The following is a 26,186-nucleotide window of genomic DNA, read 5'->3' on the forward strand; positions in this document are numbered from 1 at the left end:
CATATCCAGGGATCCATCCCATAATCAGCCTCCAAATGCTGACACCATTGCATACACTAGCAAGATTTTGCTGAAAGGACTCTGATATAGCTGTTTCTTGTGAGACAATGCCGGGGCCTAGAAAACACAGAAGTGGATGCTCACAGTCAGTTATTGGATGGATCACAGGGCCCCCAACAGAGGAGCTAGAGAAAGTACCCAAGGAGCTGAAGGGGTCTGCAACCCTGTAGGTGGAACAACAATATGAACTAACCAGTACCCCCTGGAGCTCTTGTCTCTAACTGCATATGATTCAGAATATCGCCTTGTCAGCCATCAGTGGCAAAAGAGGCCCAGTGTTCTTGCAAACTTTATATGCCTCAGTACAGGGGATCGCCAGGGCCAAGAAGCAGGAGTGGGTGTGTAGGGGAGGGCGGAGGGTATGGGGTACTTTTGGGATAGCTTTGGAAATGTAAATGAAGAAAATACCTAATAAAAATTAAAAAAAAAAAATAAAGAGTTGCCTTGGTCATGATGTCTCTTCTCAGCAATAGAAACCCTAAGTTGGTGACTATCTGATTCAAGGGCAAAGTTGAGTTCGTTGGTAAGATCTGATATGCCTCAACCAGAAAATAAAGAAAAAGTAAAGAAGTTGACCTTTAAAGGAACAAGCAGGTTTTAAAAATGGTTCAGTGTTTAAGAACAGTAGGTGTTCTTCCAGGGGACCCTGGTTTGATTCCTCTCTCCCAAATAGTAGCTCAAAACTCAGTACTTACCATTAAATACATCCCTAAAGAATATACCCACTGTATGTGGTAGTGAAATTTGTATATAATCCAGGAGAAAATCTGAGGAAAGACTGTCACTTAAGTGACATGTAAATTCTTATAAATGTTGACAGTCTAATCATTTTTATTCAAAACACTGTGAATTGCATCATTAATGTTTAAATTTTAGGATAAAATGGTAGTTAAACACAAAAATAACAACAACAAAGGTCTAATGCTCTGGGAGGTGAATATTTAAGCCAGTGTATTAGACAATTCAGGTTTTGTGCAAAAATACCACTGACTTGTTTTAAATATAAGAAAATAATTTTCTTATGTTTTATGATACCATATTTCAAAGACCAAGATGCTGGCTGGTTTCCTTTATTTGACTAGAGATAATGACTTTCCTCTGACGTCCTAACATGTCCTCATACAGGGACTTTCTTTTTCTGTCTCAACTCTGAACTCTTCACATTCATGTCAGTTCTTTATATCCTCAATGTCTGAGGCCTATACAACTCTCGATCAATTTGGCTTGTGTGAAACCAAGTAGTTGGATTAAATACAGGTTTATTTTTAGTCTTTAATACAAATAAGAAACCTTCTTTTTACTGATGTTCATTCATCATAATAATGAGCCTACTCTCATGGTAAAAATTATTCTCAGTATTTTAAAAATAAGAATCTTCTCTGCAGAGTAATAGCTTATAAGTGATCATTCTATGACAGCAGACTCAAATATTTCAGCCCACTGCAGTATTTTCAAGATTATCTCTGACTCCTTTGCCCGACTATAATGCGTTATTTTCTTATCAATGTTTATCATTACATGAGTTGAAGGAAGTTTTTTTTTGACAGCTTACTGAGAAATAAATGATACAGGTTTATAATTGGCTGTGTAAAATAAATCCTATGAAAAGAAAGATTCTACTCTTGACCTTGTATAGAATAGGATGAAATGTTAGATTGCCCTTCTAGATTCTGGCTCCCCATGAGTCCTTTAAACTTTCCTTCCTTTGGAATTCATTTCACAACATGTTTTCACATCTTTTGTTGATAATCAGTGATATAAGATTCAGAGCTATAACAAATGCAGGGGAATTCATTCATGGCACGTCATGTTTAAAATGTCAGCATATAACGACACACCATACAATTTATTCATAATTCATGACCACCGGACATAAACATTTCAGTTTAAGGGTTTGTCTGCATTTCATTATTCTACAGTGAAGCAAGATCTTCACCAAATTAGAAATTTGAAATAAATAAGCACCAGAGAGCACAATGACAGAATGGCAGTGACAGTTTTAAACAGTTGCCATTGTTAAACTTATGGATTGCTCGACTTTTAATTATACCCATTGTGCTTCATTGTTTTTCTTCATTGGCCTCTCACCTTTGAGTACCAATAAATACTCTTGAACACAAGAAGAATGTGTATTATTGCTCTCTTACTATGCTACTGGTGATATTCTAGACTTACTTATTAAAACTGTCATCAGTTTTGTTTCCTACAAGTTTTCACATATAAATCATGCCAAATTTTGAAATTATAAAGCAGGAAGCACTTATGTCAGTATCACTTAAGCCAGTAAATCTATAAGCTTTAATATTATTAGAAAGTTCATATAATGTTAAATTTAGATTTTTTAAATGAACACACTCTTATTAGAGTTGTTTAATTCCTGTTATATTACTGTATATATGGACTTGTACACATTAACAGTGTTATTGGCAAAAGATTATTTTAGATATCTTACTTCTTCATTGATAAAGATACTTAAGTTACCAGCTCATTAATTCAATAGGAAGCCTTTACCTCTACTGCTACAACCCCATAGGAAGAACAACGATGTCTACCAACCAGACCCCCAGAGCTCCCAGGGACTAAACCACCAACCAAAGAGTACACATGTGGGGACCCATGGCTCCAGCTGCATGTGTAACAGAGGATGACCTTGTGGTCATCAATGGGAGGAGAGGCCCTTGGTCCTGTGAAGGCTAGATGCCCCAATGTAGGGGAATGCCAGGGTGGGGAGCCAGAAGTGGGTTGGGAAACACCCTCATAGAAGCAGGGAGAGAGAGAATGGGATAGGGGGTTTCTGAGTGGGAAACTGAGAACAGGGATAGCATTTGAAATTTAAATAAAGAAAATATCCAAAAAGAAAAGATAAATGAAAATAAACCCCACTTTGAAGTTATGTTTTAGGGTTGTACTCATAAATTTTGGATGTACATGACTGTGGCACCATGCCTTTTTTCTCCTATGAATACAGTCTTAATTGCTTTGCATGTTACCTCCTCTTTTCCCATTTCTGAAACATAGAGTATTTGCTTTCCTTACCAAATATAGTGTTGCTGTGCAAATTGGTGCCTAAAATAGAAAGAAATTGGTTGAAAAGAGTGTTCAGTTTCTGACTTTATAAATTGTTCCTAAAGTGATAACCTCAACTGTTTCTAAATGGTTACACATTTTGTAGACTTAGGGTAACCTGTTGATGTTTCTTATCCTTGATATCCTAGTAACCTAAATGAGGCATGTCTGGCAGTGTAGTCATGTATCCTTGGCTATTTCTGAGGTTAAGGAGAGAAGATAGCAGGTTTAAGAATTGCCTGAGGTACATGCAGGAGGAGTTGAAGGCAAATTTGGGCGATTCAGGGAGCCCTTGACAGATAATCAAAAGTGAAAAAAAAAAAAAAGTGCTTACTACCTTATGAAAGGCTGAGGCTGAGGCAATAGGATGTCCCAGGAGTTTTAAGCTATCCTGAGCTAAATCGTGAGTTAAAGACAGGACTAGGAAGTGTAGGCCTTGTCTCTCAAAACAAAATGGTCTCAAGGGGAAACAGGAAAAAGGAAAGGGTGAGGAAGAGCAGCAGAAGGATGGGGGGGGAGGGAGAGAGAGAGAGAGAGAGAGAGAGAGAGAGAGAGAGAGAGAGAGAGAGAATGAACACATAAAAACTAATTGCTGTTTGGATGTGAATTAAATCTAGTATAGAAAAAAAAGACTGACTAAGAAACGTGTATAGGAATGCAGTTTGTATATTAAATAACTGTAAAAAGTCATTTTGATAAAGTTTTAAACAGAAGAAAAAACGAACATTTTCTTCTTGCAAAATTCTTCGTCACAGAACAAGTTTTAAAATCAGTTTTTCTAAATAGGTCAATGTGAGAAATGTATGCAGTGACTAGTTGTGAGATTAATTTTCATAGAAGCCAAATTTAGCAGGTGTTAAGTGTGTTTATGTATGTCTTCAAATTGTAGTTATGAAGGAATGTGCTTATTAGAAGATTTTGTCATTGATGTTATAGACTTGTACTTTGAGAAAGAAAAAATGAAAGCAGCTCTTAGCTTAGTTTTCCTTTCTCCTTCCTTGCTCTAAACTTTAGATTGTAAAGCATGTACTTGTGAGCTTATTAAGGACTATTTTCAAAATTGAAATATTCATTTGTAGTCATTGGTGTAAATGAATCTGCTAATACTTTAAATGTAACACTTGCTTGCTTGTTTTCTCAGAATTTGATTACATCTTTTTAGATTAGCACATTTACAACACTATACTTTAAATTGTGTAAATGTCATTAAATCCCGAAATCTTCAGTTTATTAGATTCTTTACAGAAGTATGTTTTGTGAGTTCAGAATTGATTGGTATCCCTTGTTCATTCTGACTGTTTAAAAGTCATATTTATTAACTTTTTGTCTTTATTAAAGGATTTCTAACACCTGTCTAAATATACACTCCAGGTTTTTTGTTTTTTCATCAAAAAGTATTTAAGTAAAAAAAAAAAATCATTTAATATAGTTTCATACCTATCTTAGTGAACAATTGTGCCCACATAGTAGTAGTGACCATTTTTAGACTGCAGAGTATAGCTAACTGAAATGAAGAATTCTCTACTTTTGAAATTTTTAAGGACGTTTCTTGATGAAATCTCCCATTTATTCAAAGTGGTTACAAACATTTTCAGCACCAGAATAGACAAAAAGTGATGATTTATGGGACTAGCTGTAGGTCTTACTTGGTTCACCATAAAAACTGTTTTCATAGAGGATTTAAATGAACCCAGCTGGCTTAGTATTCTGTGAATTGCTGTAGTCATTTTCTGAGTTTAATCTTATGACTGATTTTGTAATTCTCACAGTGGGGGAAAGTCGAAAACATGAGCAGCATTTAGTGAATATAATTAGTAAGTTTGAAAACAAATGCCTTTTTATTCTATAAAAGCTCTGTTCAAAGGGGATTTAAACCCTGTTTGAAACTGTTGTTCAAGATAAAACATGGCTACTGTGACTGAATGTGACCAGTCATGTTACAAGCTGGTTTTCCAGTCAAATGAAGCCTTCCTAATGAATGCATTGCACAACCTTAATAAGGAGAACCAATGACAGGGAAAGAAGTTTACAAAGTGATCGTTTATACCAAAATAAAGGTCTGTGATTACTTTAGACACCTTAGGAATTATTTATATTTATTTAAATACTTTTTCCATGCTGGTAATTATAGACATATTTATTGAATCTTTACTCTCTGTGGGACCCAATGCTAGGATTTTTTTGCTGGGAAAACAAAAAAAATCAAACATATTTCCATTCTTTTTTTTTTTTTTTAATGAGCTAGCTGGTGCATATAGAACATTGTAATGTTAAAGGCAGACAGAAGGAACAATGCTTGTGGGGAGGGCCATATGGAGGGTCCTCAATACAGCAGCACACATGAAGAAATAAATGATGTTAAAAACATAAAGAATAAATAAATAAATTATGTTGCTCATAAATGCTGGGTAACTAACTACCAGGTAATGATGTGTCCTGTGAGATGACATTTCAGACTGTATAACAACTGCATTCCTGTGCAAAGGGAAGGGATGATAGCAGTCACTAGTACAACATAGACTTTGAACCTCTCTTTTTAATTTGATTTTCTCTGAAGCCTCTTAGGAGGGCAAGCACAATAGCTCAATCTTTTTGTTTTCTTTCTCTAAGTTCTTTTGATTTCTTTATTTACATTATGGTATCTCAGAATACATGTTTCCTTTAAAACTATTTTAATTTTCATGCATTATGAATAGTTGGCCTGCTTGTAACTGTTTGCACTACATGCATGCCTGCTACCTTCAGAAGTCATAAGAGGGCTTTGGACCACCTGGAACAGAAGTGACAGATAGCAGTGAGCCACCATATGGACACTTCGAATTAAATACAGTGAAAACTTGTCCTCTTGCAACCACTAAGCCAACTCTCAAGCCCCCTACACATTTCTTTTTATTTTATAGTATTTAAAATTGATAATTTTATACCTTCTGCATTTAGTATTTGCTCATTTTCATTAGCATCTCTTATACAGTGATGAGTTTCATAGTAACGTATTTAAGTCAAAGTATATCGTGTATGCACTTCCCATTATCCTATTCCTCCTCTATCTCTTCATCAAATGTCAGGTTTTTTTTTTTTTAAATAAAAAATTTTTATAAAATTTAGTGCTAGCTTTTCAAAACAATAAGTGAATAAACTGAAACTATTTTATGTCTGGTCTCAGTGTGAGAGCATGCACTTAGTTCAGTTGTGATTTGATGTAACAGAGTGGTTTGGTACCCATGGGGTGGGGAGGCTCCCCTTCTCTGAGGAAAAAGGGATGGAGGAGTGGGGTAGAGTGTATGAGGGGACTAGTATGAGATGACACTGGGAGAATCCAATTTCCTATTAAGCCAAATGTTAAAAATGACCAAAACATTAAAAAAAACAAACTAAAAAATTATATTTTGTGCATAACCCCCATTTCACTAATCAGGCGCTTCCCATAGAAAGAGACTTCCATAACTTTTGTTTAGGTAACTATGAACGAAACATTTTTATATTTAATTCTCAGGGCAAATTATCTTTGTTTGATAAGATAAATATAAACTACTTGGAGGCTGACTGCTTATAGAAAGGAATTTACTCTTCAGATTCAATGAAGTCTTTATCATGGACACCTGTATCTTATCAGTTTGTTGTTGCAGTGACAGAATACCGAGTCAACACAACCACTAGAGGGAAAGATAGATTGGAACACACAGCTTCATGGCTTTTGATGAGAGTGTGTTGCTCTTGTTGTTTTTAGTTAGAACCAAGATAGAATATTATTGCTGGAGTATGTGGTGGAACACATTAGCTCACTTCATCGCAGAAAGGAAGCAGAGAGAACTTAGAAGGGAACAGACATAAGATATAGCCATTCATGCCATGCCCATGTAATAATAACTCATTATGAAATTAGTAGTCTCATTTTCTAATCACCTGTCAAAGGGCTACCATCTGTGGACCAATTCTGCATCACCTGAGCCTTTTAAGGTGGCACATCACATCCAAAACATCACAAGAATTTAAAATATAATATTTGTAAATCTATACAAAGGAACATGAAACCTATAAACCATTTAGAAAGAAGAGATGTGAAAGTTACAAAATGTGTAGAATATACCTGTTTAAAGCCTGTGTTAGGATGACAAGAAGTTCTGATTATGAATAGGGGGATATGCTGCATATGCATGTAATGTGTTTAGTGCCACTAAACTCTACTCTGCTCTAAGATGTTTAAAATGCTAAATTTTATGCACATTTCTGACAATGAAGAAGAGGATTCACAGCTGCATTGTCTGTAATAGGATATCACTAATATCAGTGAGGATCATTTCCAGAGGTGCAAAAACAGAAATTGATAAGGAAAATACCCAATAGAAGAATATACTTAATATTAACTCAATTTGCATTGTAAAATTATAGAGTGCATTGAAGATGAATGGATGATTAATTGAAGGAAGCTACTAATATCAATATATGTCAGCAACTTCTAAGCAGTTATTTCTCAGTGCTATTGATTTTGGTTTTCAAAGGTATATTGTTGACCACCTGAGTTGCATGTACACTAATGGAAAGTCTCTGAGTCATTCACCTGCAGTATTGCCTATGCTGTTTCTTAGTGATGTTAATAATCTTTGAGGCTATGTCCAGGGAAAAACATCAAAGAACTGATTTCACTTACTTTCAAATTTCATATAGACATGTTTAAGTAAAAATGCTCATTACAATAAAAGTTGAGCGCTTTTATTGTATAAACCAAACCTTATTGAAGAAGCTATTTAAAACCCAAGAGATGCTTATGCTTCTACACTATTTTTGTACCAATTTAAAAATAATTTGATTTTCTTAAAACTATTCTCAGAAGAATTCGTTTGGTAGCTTGATTAACTGAAAGCACTTCTAAGCAGCAGACCTGCTTTTGTTTGTAAAGTACAGCCATGTTTCATTAATTCATTGTGGCCTTTCCTAAATGAGCATAAATGGCTGTTGATTTGACACTGGTCCTGACTACTTCAGACTAATGCATCCGGAGTGCATTCACCTTGAATAAGTGGGGCTATAAGGAAACCCCTGAGAAGGGGAGCATCGAGTGTAGGAGAGCAGAATTTGTCTTCTCTGAGAAACTAACAGCATAAATGCCCTGCTGGGCCTGAAGGTGGCAATTGAGATGAATCCTTATTACATTTAATGTTGTCATGGTTTCAACTTTAAGCTCTGCTTTCACAGATTGCTACCATAAATTAAGTTAACAAGTGGAAAGCTCTTAAATTGCATGACTTTTTATACAATTGATTTCATCTGTTCCCTTTTTTTGTTGGAAGTACCATTATAATACAGAAATCAAGAGTGTAAAATAGGGACAATCAAGCCTACATAAAGAATTAGGACATCTTTTCCAGTATAAATTACATTTGGCTGAATTAGTGTCAACTGTGGTCATGTAATACCTTAAAAAAACAAGTTTTGGTGACAGATTCAGAAATAAAGCCAGGAAACCATGTGTTAGACCTGTCTGCTTGTAGCTGCAGAGCTAATGTCTTCATGGTAATTGCAATCCTTAAAAGTACATTATCTTTCTCAATGTTATTGCAGTGTGTGGGGGTGTTGGAGAAAGCAATAATTTGTAAACAACCCTTGGCAGAGAGCACAGAACTTAATTTTAAAAAAAAAAAAAAAAGAAAAGAAACTAACATTAGAATTCATGTGCCGTATCAAGACTGGCAAGCAGAAGTAGTTGTTTTGATATATGCACTAGAGCATTCATGATTGCTGAAATATTAACTGTTCCATGAATATATAAATATAATAGGGAGAAAGAGACCATAATTAAGGATCAATTTAATAAAAGAAATAAAGTTGGATGATCTGTTCACAGTGATATGTTAAGTGGTTTCATTTCAACAACTCAACTAGACTCTGCAAAGAAGTATCATTTGTTCTTAAGGTGAATCCACCCAGTATAGGTGTGTTTAAATTGGGTTCTGTTGGTATGTGAGGGCTGTTTCCTTCACATAGAGTGAGTGTGAATCTATTTATTAATACAGGACTTGTTACATTCAATGAGTTCCTTTTTTGCCATTTCTATAAATATAAGAGAAAGAGAGCGGTCTAAAAGGGCATCCTTCTTATGTAGTTTATTGGCATAGGCATCTCACTCACATTTAAGTTTTAGCACCACTTTGATGTTATACTTCCTTAAAAATATCTAGAAATGTTTCACTAGGGAGTATGTCAATGGCTTTACCATTGCATTTCTTCTATTCTTTATGTGCAATTCATTTTTTTCCTATGTTCACTATACATTCTACAACCATTTCTGCAAGACAAATCTCATGAAGTTAGCTAAGTAGATTCTCTGTAACACTCTATAGTTACAGTGTAAGATTGCTTTGGGGCAGATTCTTAAAACCAACTGTTTTTTTCCTATATAACAACACATTCTCACTATTTACTTTCCACCTGAAATTAGGATGCTGACACTGGTAACACAGTATCTGTGTATTCCTGCATCATGGATGGTACTTTATCATTTTATTCTCATTTGTTTTCCAGAGACACAGGGTGGTTGCATTTTCTGTAAGTATAGTCTGTTGTGTATGGCTTTAGAGTTAAGACATTGGGTTCCTTAGAGCAAGTCTAATAGTCCTGAAATGTAAACCTGAAGAACATATAAACCTTCCAGTTATTTTTGAGGACAACTTTGATGTCCAGTTTTCCACAACTTATAATTTGACTTTCTGATTTAAGGTTTTACTTAAACACAGTACACTAGTCTCAATATGATGTGGGAGTATAATTTTAGTACACTTTTAAGGAAAAATGGGAGATGGTTTATACGACTTGAGAGCAATATATCTGAAGTCTTCATAGCATGGCCCACACTGAGAGATTGGTGTGCTCTTGTACCAGTACGTGGTAAGTTATAATACAGATTAGTGTCATTTTCTGTGAACTAATCAAGAACAGTTAGATCTGTCCTTTATTAGCCACAAATTACTAGATAGTTCTCTAGTTTTAAATTGACACTAAGATTTGAAAACATATCAAACACAATATTCATTATTTTAAAACTTGGAAGATTTTGTAGGTAAAATATAGATAACTGCCTGAGTAGCTTTTGACCTGGAAATTTTTTTCATCATTGTGGATCTCAAACTTTAGAATACATCATAATTGCCATGCGGAATACATCAGAATCACCACGTAGCAAGGCATACCCTTGAGTTTCTATTTTAGTTGATGTGAATTTCTAAACACTACTCAGATGAGGCCACTGCTGTTGATCAAAGGATCTCTATTTTATAATGTAGCCAATACCCATGAATTATTTTTCTGCTTTATTTTTAAAGTACTGAGAATTGAACCCAGTGCTGTGTAAGCCTCCTGATAAGCTGTATCCCCAGCATAGGACCCATGGATTCTTGATTGTCTATTTTTATTTCTTTTAATTCCTACTCTCCTCAGGCCTAATTATGCTGAACTTATTCAGAATGATAATTATAATAACTTTTGCCAGTAGCCTCACCATTTTCCAGCTGCTGGCTCTACTGCCCCCTCTATTATCCAGCTATTATCTACTGTCAATATTTTGAATAAATTATCCTTACACATTACCTCCTCTTCCTGGCTATCCTTTCCATTTAATTTTATGTCCTTGGCAGTATTCTGAAACAATACTTGAAGGTCACCAAAGATTTCTCTAATCATTGAATTAGCCTTAATTATCTTTGGCTTGTTTGGAGCATTTATTCATTGAACATTCCAGGGGGAAAAATCTGATCTGATCATAGTCCTCTATATAAGGAGGTCACAATCTGGTGGATGATACTGAGAATATAAACAAAATTATGTGTTGTGAAATAACTAATACAACTACAAAATGTATAAATCACTATGGACAAACATGGTATTTATTAATCACACTCAGTGAAGTTGGAAAATACTCATTATTAGTAATGAACTTGCTTCCTCCATAAAGTTTCCCCTTTCCAAACACCTTCTTCATAACCTATTAGTTAATCCAGTAAATATTCAATCTCAATATGTGTAAGTTAACAGGGTGTGTTCTGGCACCTGTCTTTATTAAGTTGGTGAGCTCTGGTTATACTCTCTGATTTGCCTGTTGTCTTGGATAGGGTTTAATTGCTGTGACGAGACACCATGACCAAGACAATTCTTATAAGGGCAACATTCAACTGGGGCTGGCTTACAGGTTCAGATGTTCAGTCCTTTGTCATCAAGGCGGGGGCATGGTAACATGCAGGCAGGCAAGGTGCTAGAGGAGCTGAGAGTTCTACATCTTGTTCCAAAGGCAAACAGGAACATCATGGCTTCCAGGCAGCCAGGAGTAGTGCTTCTTCAAGCCCACCCCCACAATGAGACATTTCCTCCAACATGGGAAAACCTACTCTAACAAAACTTCGACTCCTAATGTCACCACTGCCTGGGCCAAGCACATTCAAACCACCAATTCATTAGGTTATTTTGAGGATTTGTAAAAGTACCTGTTCCATAGGCATATAACACGTGGATAACACTAAAGCAGAGAGAATGTTTGCTCATATTCTGTTTCTTAGAGACTATTTACACATTGCTATTTTTTCTTTCTAAAATGAGCTTACTCTGAAGTTAGTATTTTCTGACAGGTATATATATCCGCACAACTTAAAACATGTGGGGTCTGACTTTTCCTGTTTTCACTTCCTGTTATTCATTGACAAAAATACATATTTTTTTTTCACAATGACTCAAATGCATCCAGTTTTCCTCTTATGTCTGACAACTCTTTATAATTGTATCAGTTCTTGGCATTTGTCACAAAGTTAGTCAACATATTTTCACTTTTCTATGCAATTTCATATTTTCTTTTTTTTATTTTTTATTACATATTTTCCTCAATTACATTTCTTTTATTTAGTTATATATTTTATAAAAAGACAAACGTAATTAGCCTTAGAAATAGGTGTTGCTATACCAAGGGTACTTTGTATTTATGTACTATTACTGAATGTTAGTAAAGATTAAAGAAATAGAATTCACTTAATTTCAGTTAGTAATCTTTATATAACAATTAAAACTACTGTATGTATGGTTGATTAGTGAAATGCTCTCAGTTATTGCAATGATTCACTCTTATTTTCATTAATAATCACTAAATCAATTTGGCAAAATAATATACAAATTTAAGCTTTTCAAACTACTTGTCTTTGATGAAAGTACTATTTTGCTTTTAGTGTTTGGAAATATGCACAAGGTAGGGAATTGTGGAGTAGCCTCCCCATGGCAGGTCATAAAAAGATATCAGATATCTTTCTTGTGTCCTTGCTCATTGCTGCTTGAAAAAGGAATAAGCCGAAATGCAGACAAAGTTGCCAAAAGGCACTTTGCTTCTAGCTAGAACAATCCTTGAAATGCTTACAATGTATTTGCCTCTGAGACTTAGGCAAGATCTAGCTTAGTTACCACCTTGTTTAGATATTTGAGACTCATATACATTTCTAACATGATTTCAAGAAACCAGCTTTCAATTCAAATTAAGTTTGTATCTTAGTAAACTAACCCAAGTATTTTGACATGATTTTAATATATTTAAATTAGATTACCTTTTCTCTAGATATGAATATATCTATCTTGTCTACTTACAAGAGCAAATTAGTAGATAAATATTAGTATTGATGAAAGTGTTTTCAATTGTCTTCTGCTTTGGCTACTATATGAATGATACAGAGTAAGAAATTCTACATATACAATATAAAGTAATACATTACACTAAAGGCAATTATTTGCATTGTATTTTAATATTACTCAGTTTTTTTAATATTACTCAGTTTTAAAGAATTGGTTGAAAGGTTATGTGTACAGAGAAAGATTTAAAAGACCACCTATTCGTTATCATTTTCCATCACTTTCAGACATTAAAAAAGACTCTGTGGAGGATTCCAGAAATATATATTGTTATATAGACTATATAGAGTTTGTCTCCCACTCCAATTGGATATATTTCTCTGATTGACAAGGCAGGTGCTTTGCCATACTTGCCCATGCTCTGAAGGGAATGTTATTGTTCTAAATGATTACATGTATATGCTGTCTAGAAACCCTATTGATTTAATTAAAAATAATGTCATTTTTGCTTAACCAACATGTTACCCTTTGTTTGTTTTTGTAGATTCAACCATTGACCATGGTAAATTGCATAACAGAATTATATAGTTAGTGGCACTGATAGTGAATAAATATGAAAACACATTTCAGGACTGGAAAACATTTCAGTGATTAAACTACTCCATGATCGCATAAGGGATTCTCATTTAGAGAATCTTAGTAACCACATAAAACAAAACAAACATAAATAAAAATGGCATAGGTGAACATGTCTAACTCTTATTGATTGGAGGCAGAGGCAGGCCTAGCACTTGCTGGCCACCCAGTCTAGCTAGAGTAGCAAGCTTCATGTTCAGTGAGAGACCCTGTCTCAAAAAAATAAGATGGGGAATAATAGGAGACAGGAGACATTGCCTCATGGTTTTGCCACATGTTTGCACAGTCAAGTGCACCCTTACACATATGCTTACACCTGCAAACAGCAGCTTACCCCCCCCCCACACACACACACAAATTTGTAATTTTAGCAACTTATGAATGCAGGATAAAGCTCAAAATTTTAATGTAAAATGATATAAAGCCCAAGACAAAGAAGAAAATCTGCATAAAATTGCCATAGGAATATAATACAACTTTTCTTGTTTTATATGCAGTATTAGCTATGTACATGTTTAACAACTGCAAAATATACAATTTGCCATCTTGAATAGTGTGTAAGAATTTGCTGTTCTTTTTCTGTGTTGATATATATTTGTCTCCACAGACTAAAAAGTAAATAAATAAATTTCCTTACTACTAGGGGGGAAATTTTCCTGCAATTTACCTCCTTCTTTTAGGATCTCAGATGTTACGTTGTAAGGGGTTTCTTTAAATGTCCCACATACTGTAAAAATGATGCATTTTGTGAGCATATAACACAGTAATCCCAGCTAAACAGTTCTCTTTGGGGAACAGAGCCTCCCATTGATTCCTCTCTAGCTGCTAGCTTTACTTAAGATAAACTGCCCTTGAGTTCCTGTTGCTTTTTGTTCTTACAGCTTGTCCTTGGATTGAAGTTTTCACCTTTGTAATGCTAAAAGGTGTTTGGTGAATGAGCATGATTTCAGCATTTTAAATACTTTTGGTATATGGAATTCTGTATTTGTAGAATTTCTCCAAGAAATAATGATGACCACTGGAACATTATTACTCCTATGGCCATTTGTTTATCTGGAGCCTTAAGGCTCATCTTCTTTATATTTGTTCACATCACGAGGATGTAAATACCCTATACAAAGTTTAACACAGAACATATTTGATATGAACCTGATTTAGTAAATGCTATGTTTTTTTAATCTTTAGTCACAAAATGGTAAGGATTAACTCATTTTATAATTACCTAACTATCCTCTGCAGCCTTTCCTAAACCTGTTTGTGAAGAATAAATATTTATTCTAAACAGAGTAATCCTTAAAGCCAAAAACTCCAAACCAGTATGAACATCAGTGGATAAACCCATCATGCAAAGATTATAGAATTAAAACATCCAATAAACTGAAAAACTTGATACTTTGCATTGTATTTATGCATTGTTTCTACATAAATCCTTGATTTCATTTGCAACTTAACCTTGGGTAAGAGATATAAAAATGAAACCATTAGAGCCATCTAAATTGTTCTGGCTTATCCTTTAAAGATTTGTATTACTCTATTAATTCCATCATTTTTCTTCTAGTGTCTCTCAAAAAATGTACAATGTTAAGCAAATAACTGTTAAATTCTGTCATGTTACCATGACTGTGTAGTATGATTTTCATTTGTCATTCTGTATGAAACAACTTTTTGATTTTTTTTCTTATGGCACATGCAAATAAAGGAATATAAAGCATGATAGCTAGAAATAAATTTAATGTCACAAATGGATGGAGCTTTCACGAATACATTTTTATACTAATGCAAATACCACAGTGTTGTTAACATCAACACACATTAACTGGTACTACTACTATAACTACTTAAATGAGTGTTCGTGTCTAGTAAAAGGAAAATTCATTTTGCTGTAACGATTCAGACATTTTTGCAAATATAGATTAAAGTTTAATTTGGCACTTTTATTAGTGTTGTTTCTCTTCTATAAAATATTGAGTGTAAAATCCTCAGCTATGTAACTAGTTGCCATTAAGAAGCCACCAACAACTTAATAGATAAAGACAAAAAAAGTGTGAGTGAGCTTCATCATGACCTGTATTCATCCATCATCTGTTTCACTTGTTTAAGAAAAGTATCTATTTGTGTTGCTTTAAAAAGTCTTGGGGTTTTTTTTTTTTTTTCCAGATCAAAGACACAAAATCAGCAGATCAAAAATCAACCCTTTTGCATTTTCTTGCTGAAATCTGTGATGAGCAATACCGGGATATCCTGAAATTTCCTGATGAGCTGGAGCATGTGGAAAGCGCAAGCAAAGGTAATCAATTAGCAGCTGCCTTGAGACTATTCTTAGCTTATGTGCTTTTGTTTAAGTAAGATTTAAAAGGAAGCTATTAGCGCTATTAATCATAAAAGTTCTGTTTGTGTAAGGAAAGTAGAAAGGTAGTTTTGATTGGCTTATATCTGACTACACTGTACATTTAAATAACCTGTGTTTCTCTCCATTTTTTTTTAACACTGCTATGTTTTTGAAGCTATGGTACCTCTAATGAAATAGTATGTTCTTTACATTGAGAAGAGCTTAAATGTATGGTAAATGATAGTGTTCTCAAAATGGTTCTAAGACGTCGCTCCTTAAGTGTGTTTTAAAGATACTCTTCTAGAATTGAGATAAAGCAGAAATTACTATGGGTTGGGTAAACTATGAGGATGAAGATTTCCTAGCATGGTAAACAGTTTCCTTTCCAGAGACAACTCAATAGCTGCAAGATAAACTAGCAGGATCATTTAGGACAGATGAAAGGAATATTTAATGATGAGGCTGTGGGAGTAAGTTACGCATATCAGAAATATCCAAGGCAGACTCAGGTCTCACATCACTTTATACTGTATTAAGGAATTAAGACAGAGGTGAAACAGAATGCTTGTAAGATTTCCAGGCAGGGTAAATCTCCTTGTCAATATTGTCCACACTTCATAAGTGATTAAAAAGTTAAAGAAAGATGGATCAAGAAAATATTTTTCCGCGGGTGATATTATATGGGTGCAAACTTTTATTTTCTCTTTTAGAAAAGAGAAATATTTACTGTTGTGACTATATTCTGTAACTGTGGGGATTAAAGGAAATTATAATGGTATTACTTACTAGTTTCAGAACATTGAGCTAGTCCAAGGTTTTTGTCCTAATCTAGAAAATGACAAAAGTAAGATTAAATATAGCATATACAAAGCATACAGGAAAATACTTGCCACATAGTAAGTACACTGTTGTTATACTACTGTTGTTAGAAATGAAAATTTTCATAGTGTTAACAATTGACATACCAGTATGAACTTTGCATTGATTTGATTGTTAGATTTGATGAAAATTATCTTGTATATCTTATAGTTCTTCATGGTTCAGCTAAGTATGTATTCTACTCAGCCTTGTTTCTTTTATATGTCTGGGCTTTTTGATAAATCCCTTCATATTTTTTTCTAACTGCATCACAACCTTCTTTCTCACTGTCTATTTAAACAGCCAAATGTATCCATTGTGTTTTGATTGCTTGCTTTGTATATTGATCCATCCACTGTAGTCACAGGGCTGTTGCCAAATACCCTTTTGCTATCTCAATGTTTGTACTGCAGCAAGCCCCAATCTCCACTTGTTTTTCACTGGCTCGTTTTCTTTCCTGTGAAATTCAAAGAGTTCTCTACTCAAAAACTTCTTAAGCACACCCTGCCTGCTTGAAGCCACTTTCATTTCCTCCTAGTTCTCATTTCAGTGTACCCAGACATATATTCTCTTGAGCCATTTTTATTTCTTTATAATAATCCTGTCTGTGTGTACAATTTCCTGCCGCATCCCCTGCCTGAAAAATCTCACCTGCCTTGTCCTCTAAGACAACTGACTATCATTTGTCAAAACACTGTTCAAAATCCATTTCCTTTCTTTCTAACTTCTTTTTACCAAAGGCTCTGGAGAAAAGACTTTGAAGTTTAGCCTCTACAGGAAGAAAAGCAATAGTGAAAGGTCAAGCTATTTATGTCTTATTTATAGTTAAATGTTTTTCCTTAATATTTGAGTCTAATTTGTCTTTGCTTTCTTAATATAAATTTAAGAGTCATTTGATTCAAATTTTATCACCTTCATTATTGTGTATAAACTACTATATGTATAATACTCACATTATCCCAGTGCAAATAAAAAAGATAGATCAACACTATATATAATTAGTTTGCTTTTGAAAATGAATCAGATCCTTGTGAATTGTTACCCTACCTCAAAAAAAAAGAGCATTTTAAAAATTTGAGGTACAGGAAAACCACAATAGCAAGTTAATGAATGTATTACATCGCACATATAATGAACAATTGTGTCTTTGTGATTATTAGAATTCCTGTATGTAGGTTATGAGAAATGGATGTTTTCTGCCCATTGTGGCAACAACAGATATTCTCTTCCAATACTAAAAGCATAGACCTCAAAATTACTGATAATGTGGGGGAGTGCCATCACCTTAAGCTGAACGATAAACAAAGAATTATGTAGAATCTAGGGAGAACTTTATTTGTATAATTGTCTTTATTCTTCACAAAGATCATCTTATAATTATGCACTTCTTAGAGACACATGCCTTTGGTATCAACTTAGCATATTTTCCTAAAGCTCTGTAACTCAAAGATATTGAAGAAACACATCATTTTTACATTAAAACAGATATATATTGCAGAGTAGAAGGCAAAACCACATGAATTTTTAAAATAAAACTGATGACTTCAAAGAAATTTCACACTTGCAGCAAATCCCTAGGGGTGCCTGTTCAATCTTCGGTTCCATTAGGGGTACTTTTGTAGGAGAAGTTTATGAAGCATTGCCTGGAGATTTCCAAAGTGGTTTTGTTTTTATTTGAATTTGTTTAGTTATTTCGTTAGCTATTATTGCTGGGACAGCAGAGGCAAGCAAGTTGAGCGAGAAAATGCACTAGTTTCCTCTGAACAGGAATTCTTATAAATCTGAAGTTCAGAAGCAAATAGTATTATACACCCTTACTTATTACCAATGAAATTAATAAATAATAGTGTTTGACTTATTTTATTCTGGGGGAAACTTTAGGCCTGCAGATACTTTCATTACTTAGTGACATACCAGCATGTTCAAAGAAAGAAACTATTGTGACTATACAAATTTTGATATCTTCAAACAATTAAAAAGAATCCTTTATAAAACACAATCACCTTTTTTTCTAATTATTATTTTTAATTGTTATATGGGTGTTAGGCAGTAGCAAGTTATATGTGAACAAAAGCCAGATTTTAGGGAGGAAACTTAAATTGAGAAAATGCCTCCCACAAGATTGCCTGTGGAAAACCTGTTGTGGATTTTCTTGGTTAATTATTTGTGGGAGACATTCCTGCTGATTGTGAGTGGTGCCATCTCTGGTCTGGTGGTCTTGGGTGCTATAACAACTGAAACTCAAGGCAAGATTATGGATATAGGAATGCTACTTGTCTTTCCTTGAGCTTCAGCCCTGATTTAGTTTAGTGCTGGACTAGAAGATTATTTTGGTTTTGGTGTTTTAACACAGCAATAGAAACCCAAACTAAGACATGTGAATATATGTTTGTGTGTGGGGTGTGTGTGTGTGTGTTTGAAGTATTAATAATTTACTAGATGCATTTGGTGAATTCTTCATCTACTTTATTCTCCATAACTATTACTTTAATTTTTAGCTCTGAGAATTTTTATAGTTTGATTTAAAACCTTTACTGTTTTATAGGTTAGCTCCAGGGATTAAACCAAAGGGTTAGTAAAGTTTAATTAAAACTATTCTGTTCAATACAGGATATTATATTAATGTATTTGAAGGCACTATTAATCCTAAGATTTTTACATAAATCCAAAATGGGTTTCACTTCAGTTAAATCCATGCCATCTTACAAGATAAAAGCTAGTTATGTTTTCTATGCACAATTCTTATATATTAAATTATATACTTTTCAGTCAGCTCTACATTTTGATATGTATTGTTTACATGTTGTGATGTTAACTAACTTATTTACTTATTCTCAAATTCTTTTCAGGATTAATAGTGGTGAAACTTCACATTAAAGAAATCCTTTTTGAAAACTCTAAAAATTAAAAACATAAATTAGAGTAGAGAATAAAAGTTGAAGGTAAAAAGAATACAACATTTTAAGAAACAGCAAGTAGTAAAAGTTAAATATGAGAGTATAAATGTAGGGGAAAAGAGAAAAAAAAAGAGCCAGTAGAAGCTTTAGGGGTCACCTAGTCCCTGCTAAAAGCAACACAGAGTGACATCGAGTACAGCTTCATCATTTTATACTGGAAGAAACTGGGCCTCCTAATGATAAAGTACTTGACCATGTTCTCACAGCTCTAATGAAATCTATTCAAATTTCAGCCATGTTTTCATAATTGAGATGTACATAGAGATATTAGAAAATATACAGAAGGTAAATGCTGAGCAACTAAACAGCCTAATATAATTCTAAATGCCTCTTCCACTTTGTAGTTGTCTACAGGTTGTCTTGCTCAAATTTCACAGAATTTGCCTTTTTCTTTATTGACATCAGTTGCAGCATTTGAATTTTATTGATAAGAGCACACATTCCACATTTGGATTTGTATTAAATTGTATACTGTCTAGACTGACTACTTAGACTCTCATATTAATTCCTTATTATCCTTGGTCTTAATTCACACAGCAATATGGATATCTATGTCCTCAATAACATTTTTAAAATTACACAATTGATATTTAATGCATTATGTATTTATCAAAATAAGACATTATAGATAGTAGGTATTCACCGTATTCACCATAGAGAAAGCAAAGCAAAGCAAATCAATATAAAACACTGTGGCTTAAGAATATTTCCTACCCTGTTGATTACTTCTTTCAATAAGAAAGTGAAAAGTGACAACAATTGGATTAATGAGAGAAGCTGAACTTTTAGAGACCACCAAAAAAGAAAGGTTTAGGAGGAACCTTAAGGACTGTCTCATAGGCCTGTGGCAACAGTGGATGGTTGTAGTGTGTTATGTAACTTACTGAAACTTTATTCTAAAAGTTGAAAAATTACTTCCATATTTCTAGTGTTAAATGGATGGAAGAATATATGAATTTTGGGAGTAAAATTATGTTTTTAGAACACCTATTTTACCATAAACGGTGCTTACAGGTTTAGAGATGTGAGAAAATATTAATTTGTACAATTCCTGAAAGAGATTTAAACTTTGAATTATATCCTTTTTAAAGTACAGATTCACATTATACCAATGTAGAAATTATATAGTATGGGGTGTGTGTGTGTGTGTGTGTAGAAGTAGAAGTCAGAGGACAAATTTAAGGAGTTGGTTTACTGCATCCAGCAGGTGGTGTAGAAGTTGAAACTCAGGTCAGTAGGTTTTGAGGTAAGGTGGTCACTGAGCCATCTTGCTGATAGCATAGTAGAATGATTAGAATGTAGTTAAACGTTAGTGTGTGTGGTGGTTTAACTATGCTTGGCTCATGGAGTAGCACTACTAGGTGTGGCCTTCTTGGAATAGGTCTAGCCTTGTTGGTAGACGTATGTCACTGTGTAGACAGGCTTTAAGGGCTCCTGGTGCTCAAGATGTAGAACCTCTAGTACCATGTCTACCTGGAAGGTGACCAGCTTCACACCATAATGATAAAGGACTGAATCTCTGAAATCATAAAAGAGACCCAATTAAAGCTTTCTTTATAAGATTTGCATTGGTCATGGTGTCTCTTCACAGCAGTGAAACCCAAACTAAGACATACATAAAACTAACATATATATATATATATATATATATATATATACATATATATATATACATATATATATACATATGTATATATATAATACTACATAGTATTAATAAATACATTAAAATATTTGCTTAGCTTATTTTGGAATATTGTGAATTTTATGGAGACAATACATCTTTATTTTAAAAAAAACTAGTTCTCAACAATTGTTTTTATAAATTATTGGTATTTAATACCAAACTTCCTTCTTTGAGATAACAGAAATGCCATGTGGTTACCTGAAATTCCTGTGCTAAGACTGAATTACATTTTCAAAACAATTTTCACTGCATCTTTTCTTAGAAAACGAAATAACCACCTAAATAACAAAATAAAATATAATAAAATAAAGTAAGAGGGATAGCATTAGATTGAAATATGCTCTGTTTTTTTAAACATGTGGTGGAAACATTTATAATGAAATTTACATTCATTAAGTACCTAATATAATGTATGGTGTTAATCATATATTATTTAGATTTGAATATTTTGTACAATATACTTCTTTTTTGCCTGTTTTTGTCATTTATATAATTTAATTTTGAAATACTGGAAGTCAAGCCCAGCATCTTATACATGCAGTTGATTAGTGATACCAAGGCTTCTAACAAACGTTTCTTATATACTTATGTGGCTTAATTGTCAGGGCACTGCATCTTTTGTTTGTTAATAATATTCCTTTATATAATGGAGGGTTTGGGGGCTGAAGAATCATACTATTTTCACTGTGACTATGTCACATTCTTGATCCATGCTTTATTCCAAACTGAAGTGTTACATCCGTTTCCCAGGTATTTTATGCTCTGTGTAACATTTTCCTACCACATTTCTATAGAGAGGCTTCTGTTCTGACTTTTAGTAGTTTTTTACTTCCCTAATGGATGACAAAACCTATTCGAACATCTTCATTTGGTGCAGGATTTCCATTTGTGTAACTGTATCCAAAAACAATACATTCTCAATAATGTTTTATATCCTTTGGCTTTTTTTTTTTATCATGACAATATTTTACAGAGTATTGATATTAGCAGATTTACCTCTGTGTATGTTTATTTAGCATTAGCTGAATCTAGATGCTATATTTATCTAAACCCATTGTAGGTCTTTAAAGTTACTCACATTTCTTAAGACATGTCTGCAGATATTTGAGGAGTTAATAGAAAAAGTTTTCACAAATATTCTCATAAAGTATCTAAGATAAAGTTTTCATTGTATTAGATATGCTTGGGGTAAGTTTGTGACTGGGCTTCTGGCAGTACTGGTCTTGTTTGGCTTACTGATCTAGGCATTATGCAAGTATACATTTTATGAAAATTCATTAACCAGGTCACATACATACATGTTCTCATGTAAATTAAACTTCAATAATGTATATAAAATCATAATTCATGACTTTAAAATACATCATGGCTTATGAAAAGTGAGGCATAGACTACATTTTAATTCAAAGAATCCTTTTTATTTTTAGGCATGCTTCATAAAAACATCACATTTGTTGCATAAATATGAGTAGGCAATTGTTTTCAAAGTTCATTTGACATTATTGTAAATAATTGATGCTCTTCAGCAAGTTTTATGTCACTTAAGGATTTTATCAAAGCAACTTTTAATCTGAAAGTGATGTTTAGGCTTTCTTTACTTAGTAAAAGAACAAGATCCATCAGCCGCATTCTATACAAGTAAAGATCAAGGAGGTCTTTACTCCAACTGTTATCAATATGATGTTGTCTGAGGAATTTTAACATGCCTTATCTCATGGTGAATTAAAATTCCTACAAAGAAACTTTTGCTGCTGTCATCTTTTTTTTTTAATAATTGTGTCTTCAGTGTCTGAAAATAGGATGTTGATTACCAATGATCATTTAAATCTCATTTTTGAATTCCAAGCACTTTCTTAAATGTCAGCTATTCATGCATCAGTTATCCTCACTTAGTTGGCCCTTAAGCAAACACAAAATATTGGAACATATTTCATGCAACAGATTAAACAATTGATATTAAGTCATATTGTCAGTGTGGATGGAGAGAGTAGGCACAGAAGTAAGAACAGAAATGTAGAAATGCCAGCCATTCCTGCCACAGGAGTCATATCAGAAAACAAGATACATTGTGGTCCTCTTTGGCTATTATGTGTACCACTATGGAAAATAGCTAAAATTTGATTATCATCTTGTATATCATTGCTATGATTTCATTGCATGACCTTAGTCATTTGGTACTCTACTGTGTTATAGGTAATGATAGGCCAATCACAAGGACATGGAGGGATAGCTATTTCAAGTAAGTACCAGAAGCACAGCAGAGTTATCCAGAAAGTTGCTTACATTCTCTACTTTTGACACATTTTAAACTAGCTATAGCACAAGGATTAAATCATTAAAAACCATCACTGTTGCTTTGATTTCCTCTTAAATGTTGGGTTATGTAAGTTGATGAGATATTCTTAGTAAACACCTAATATAAGCTCTTGGTTTGCAAATTTTGTATGAATCTACTTCCTTAGTACTCTTCCATGTACAACAGAAAGGAGATGTCAGTTTGATTTGGCAACTCATTGAGAGGAGTTGTGTGAAACCTCAGAACTCTTTTGGAAGTTAATCATTATGGAACAGATAGTGCTATTATAGCCATATGTAAAAGAAACCTGCTAAAATGCTCTGTCCAGGAATAAGACATTTGACATAGATAAATTCTAGCTTGACCTTTGTCATCAAGCTATTTGTTTGATCATAGTTTGTCAACTTCTCAGTGCATGTTTTTTCATTTGTACACATTTTCAAAGTTGTAAAATACAGATTGTAGTGTGTATTCCCTGTAGTGATTATGAAATTCAATGTGGAAATGCCTTAAGAAAAAGGTGTTATACATATATACTGACTTAATTAGTTAAACTTGTATGTGCATATTAATTTCAGTTTGCTTTTTAACATGTTTTAATTACATTTGTTCAGAATCATTTTAAAACTTGAAGAATAATTACTGGGATTGTATCTCAGTGGTCGAAACATGTCTGCCTATAATAATATTTGAACAAATAAGTGTAAAGATCAAATTAGCTCTTAAAGTCCTAAATTTTTCTAAAATATTGTATGGTGCCATTAAATTGTATTTTCTTTACACATTCTCATATTCTTTGCATTTGAGTGATTTTTCTGGAAGTAATATTCCAAATATATATTTTTTCTTAAGATTTATGTCTTATTTGTACACACACATACACACACACACACACACACACACACACACACACAAACACAAATATACATGTGCATCTATGAATGATTTGTACACCATGCATGCAGATTCCCATAGAGACTAGAGTGCATCAAATTCCACTGGTCAGTTGGGAACCATCTGATAATTGTTACCTAAACTGTGAACTAACCCCATGTCCTTAGCAAGAGCAGTAAGCACTCTTAAACCCTGAGCCATCTCTCCAGACCCAAATTCAATAAAATTCATGTTATTTTGAATGACATCTCTAATCTTTAATAGAAGAATCCTTGGTCTGCAATCAAAAGTCCCAATACCTCATAATGTTCTAGTATCTGTGTTTTAACATGTGTAAATATGGAAGAAATAAAGAAGAAATGAAAAGAAAAGAAAATAACATGATACTCTACATAATTGATAAGAAAATTTTAAGGGACACATAAATTATAGATTAAAATATAAAATAAGAAATAAAATGATTAAAAAACTATATTCTTTGGTATATATTTTAAAGGAGTGGCTACTGATTACATCCTAATCACAAAGTTAAAGGTAATATTTTTCTTAACTACTGTTGTTTCACTTAATCGTGAATTACCTGATGCCTAAAACTGACTATAATAATCACTAATATCTATCTTAGAACTTAATGTGATCTATGTGTTATATAGAAAAGAAGATTGTCTAAAAAATGTCATCAGCCTCAAAATTGCACAATTAATTTTAGCTAAGTTTTTATAAACTTTCTAATGATTTTGCTATACAGTTCTGAAAATAATATTAACAAAATTAGTAAAGCAATAAAATTTTTTTATAAATTTAATATAAAATAAGAGTTAGGGTTTTTCTTAAATATATTTAATTGGAATGTTTTTATAAATCTACATATATTTCTCAATATTATATAATTCTAACACTCATACACACAGAGATACTGACACTCACACACACACACATACACACACACACACATATATATATACATAAATACATATAATGAAGTCATGCAGTTTACAAACAAAGAAAACACTGCTTTACTTTCAAATTGCCAACTTTAACTGCATAAAAGTTATATCAAGGTCTAGATACGCGGCTCAGTGCTTAAGAGTACTTGTTGTTCTTTCAAAGGAAAAATCTTCAGTTCCTATCGCAATCATCTGCAACTTCAGTTCCAAGGTATTTAACACTGACCTCTGAACACCAAGGAAATCATATACACCTATTATACATGCATACATACATGTCAGCAAGTACTCCTACACATAAAATATGAAACTAAACCAAGTATTTTTTAAAGTTAGATCCATAAAATTTAGGGTTTTATTCTATCAATTTTTTCCTTCACCGTATATTAATAGTCATACACTCTATTATGCTTTGCAAATAATAAAACATAAACAGTTCTTTGGTGCACCTTCTTGAAGAGTGTTATCCGTAATGAAACATGTTTATTTCACAATGCTTGTATTGAGACCTGGAGCTTTTTAATTGTGTTTATGTATATCTCCTTCAAATATGTCAGTTTTCACTTTGTAAATATTTATTGGAACTAATGATACGATTTAAAGTAAAGTTTCATCCATCATTGTGCCTCACCATTACAATTCATATTAGCTAAACACCGATCAGAGAAAATACTGTCACCCAGGCAGGAGGGTTAATTTAAATTATCAACTTGATAAAAAGGAGACTCACTGGGAATTTGGCCTCAGAAATGCCTCTAGGGGGTTGGCCTTATTTTACTTACGTTTTTTTTTTAATTTATTTTATTTTTTTATTAGGTATTTTCCTCATTTACATTTCCAATGCTATCCAAAAAGTCCCCAATAC

The 26,186-nt window shown here is 33.3% G+C and overlaps 1 protein-coding gene across 4 annotated transcripts in view; it reads left to right on the forward strand.

Annotated features, from left to right (window-relative positions):
• The window catches only part of Diaph2 (diaphanous related formin 2), a 678,308-nt gene that overhangs the window by 323,001 nt on the left and 329,121 nt on the right, over positions 1-26,186 (forward strand). For all 4 annotated transcript variants that reach the window (XM_021152792.2, XM_021152793.2, XM_029473659.1 and 1 more), the window contains one exon: positions 15,511-15,640. In XM_021152792.2, the coding sequence (XP_021008451.1) occupies positions 15,511-15,640 (130 nt within the window). The remainder of the gene's footprint in view (positions 1-15,510; positions 15,641-26,186) is intronic.

Source organism: Mus caroli, chromosome X, assembly GCF_900094665.2.
Source record: "Mus caroli chromosome X, CAROLI_EIJ_v1.1, whole genome shotgun sequence".
NCBI classification, from domain to species: Eukaryota; Metazoa; Chordata; class Mammalia; order Rodentia; family Muridae; genus Mus; species Mus caroli.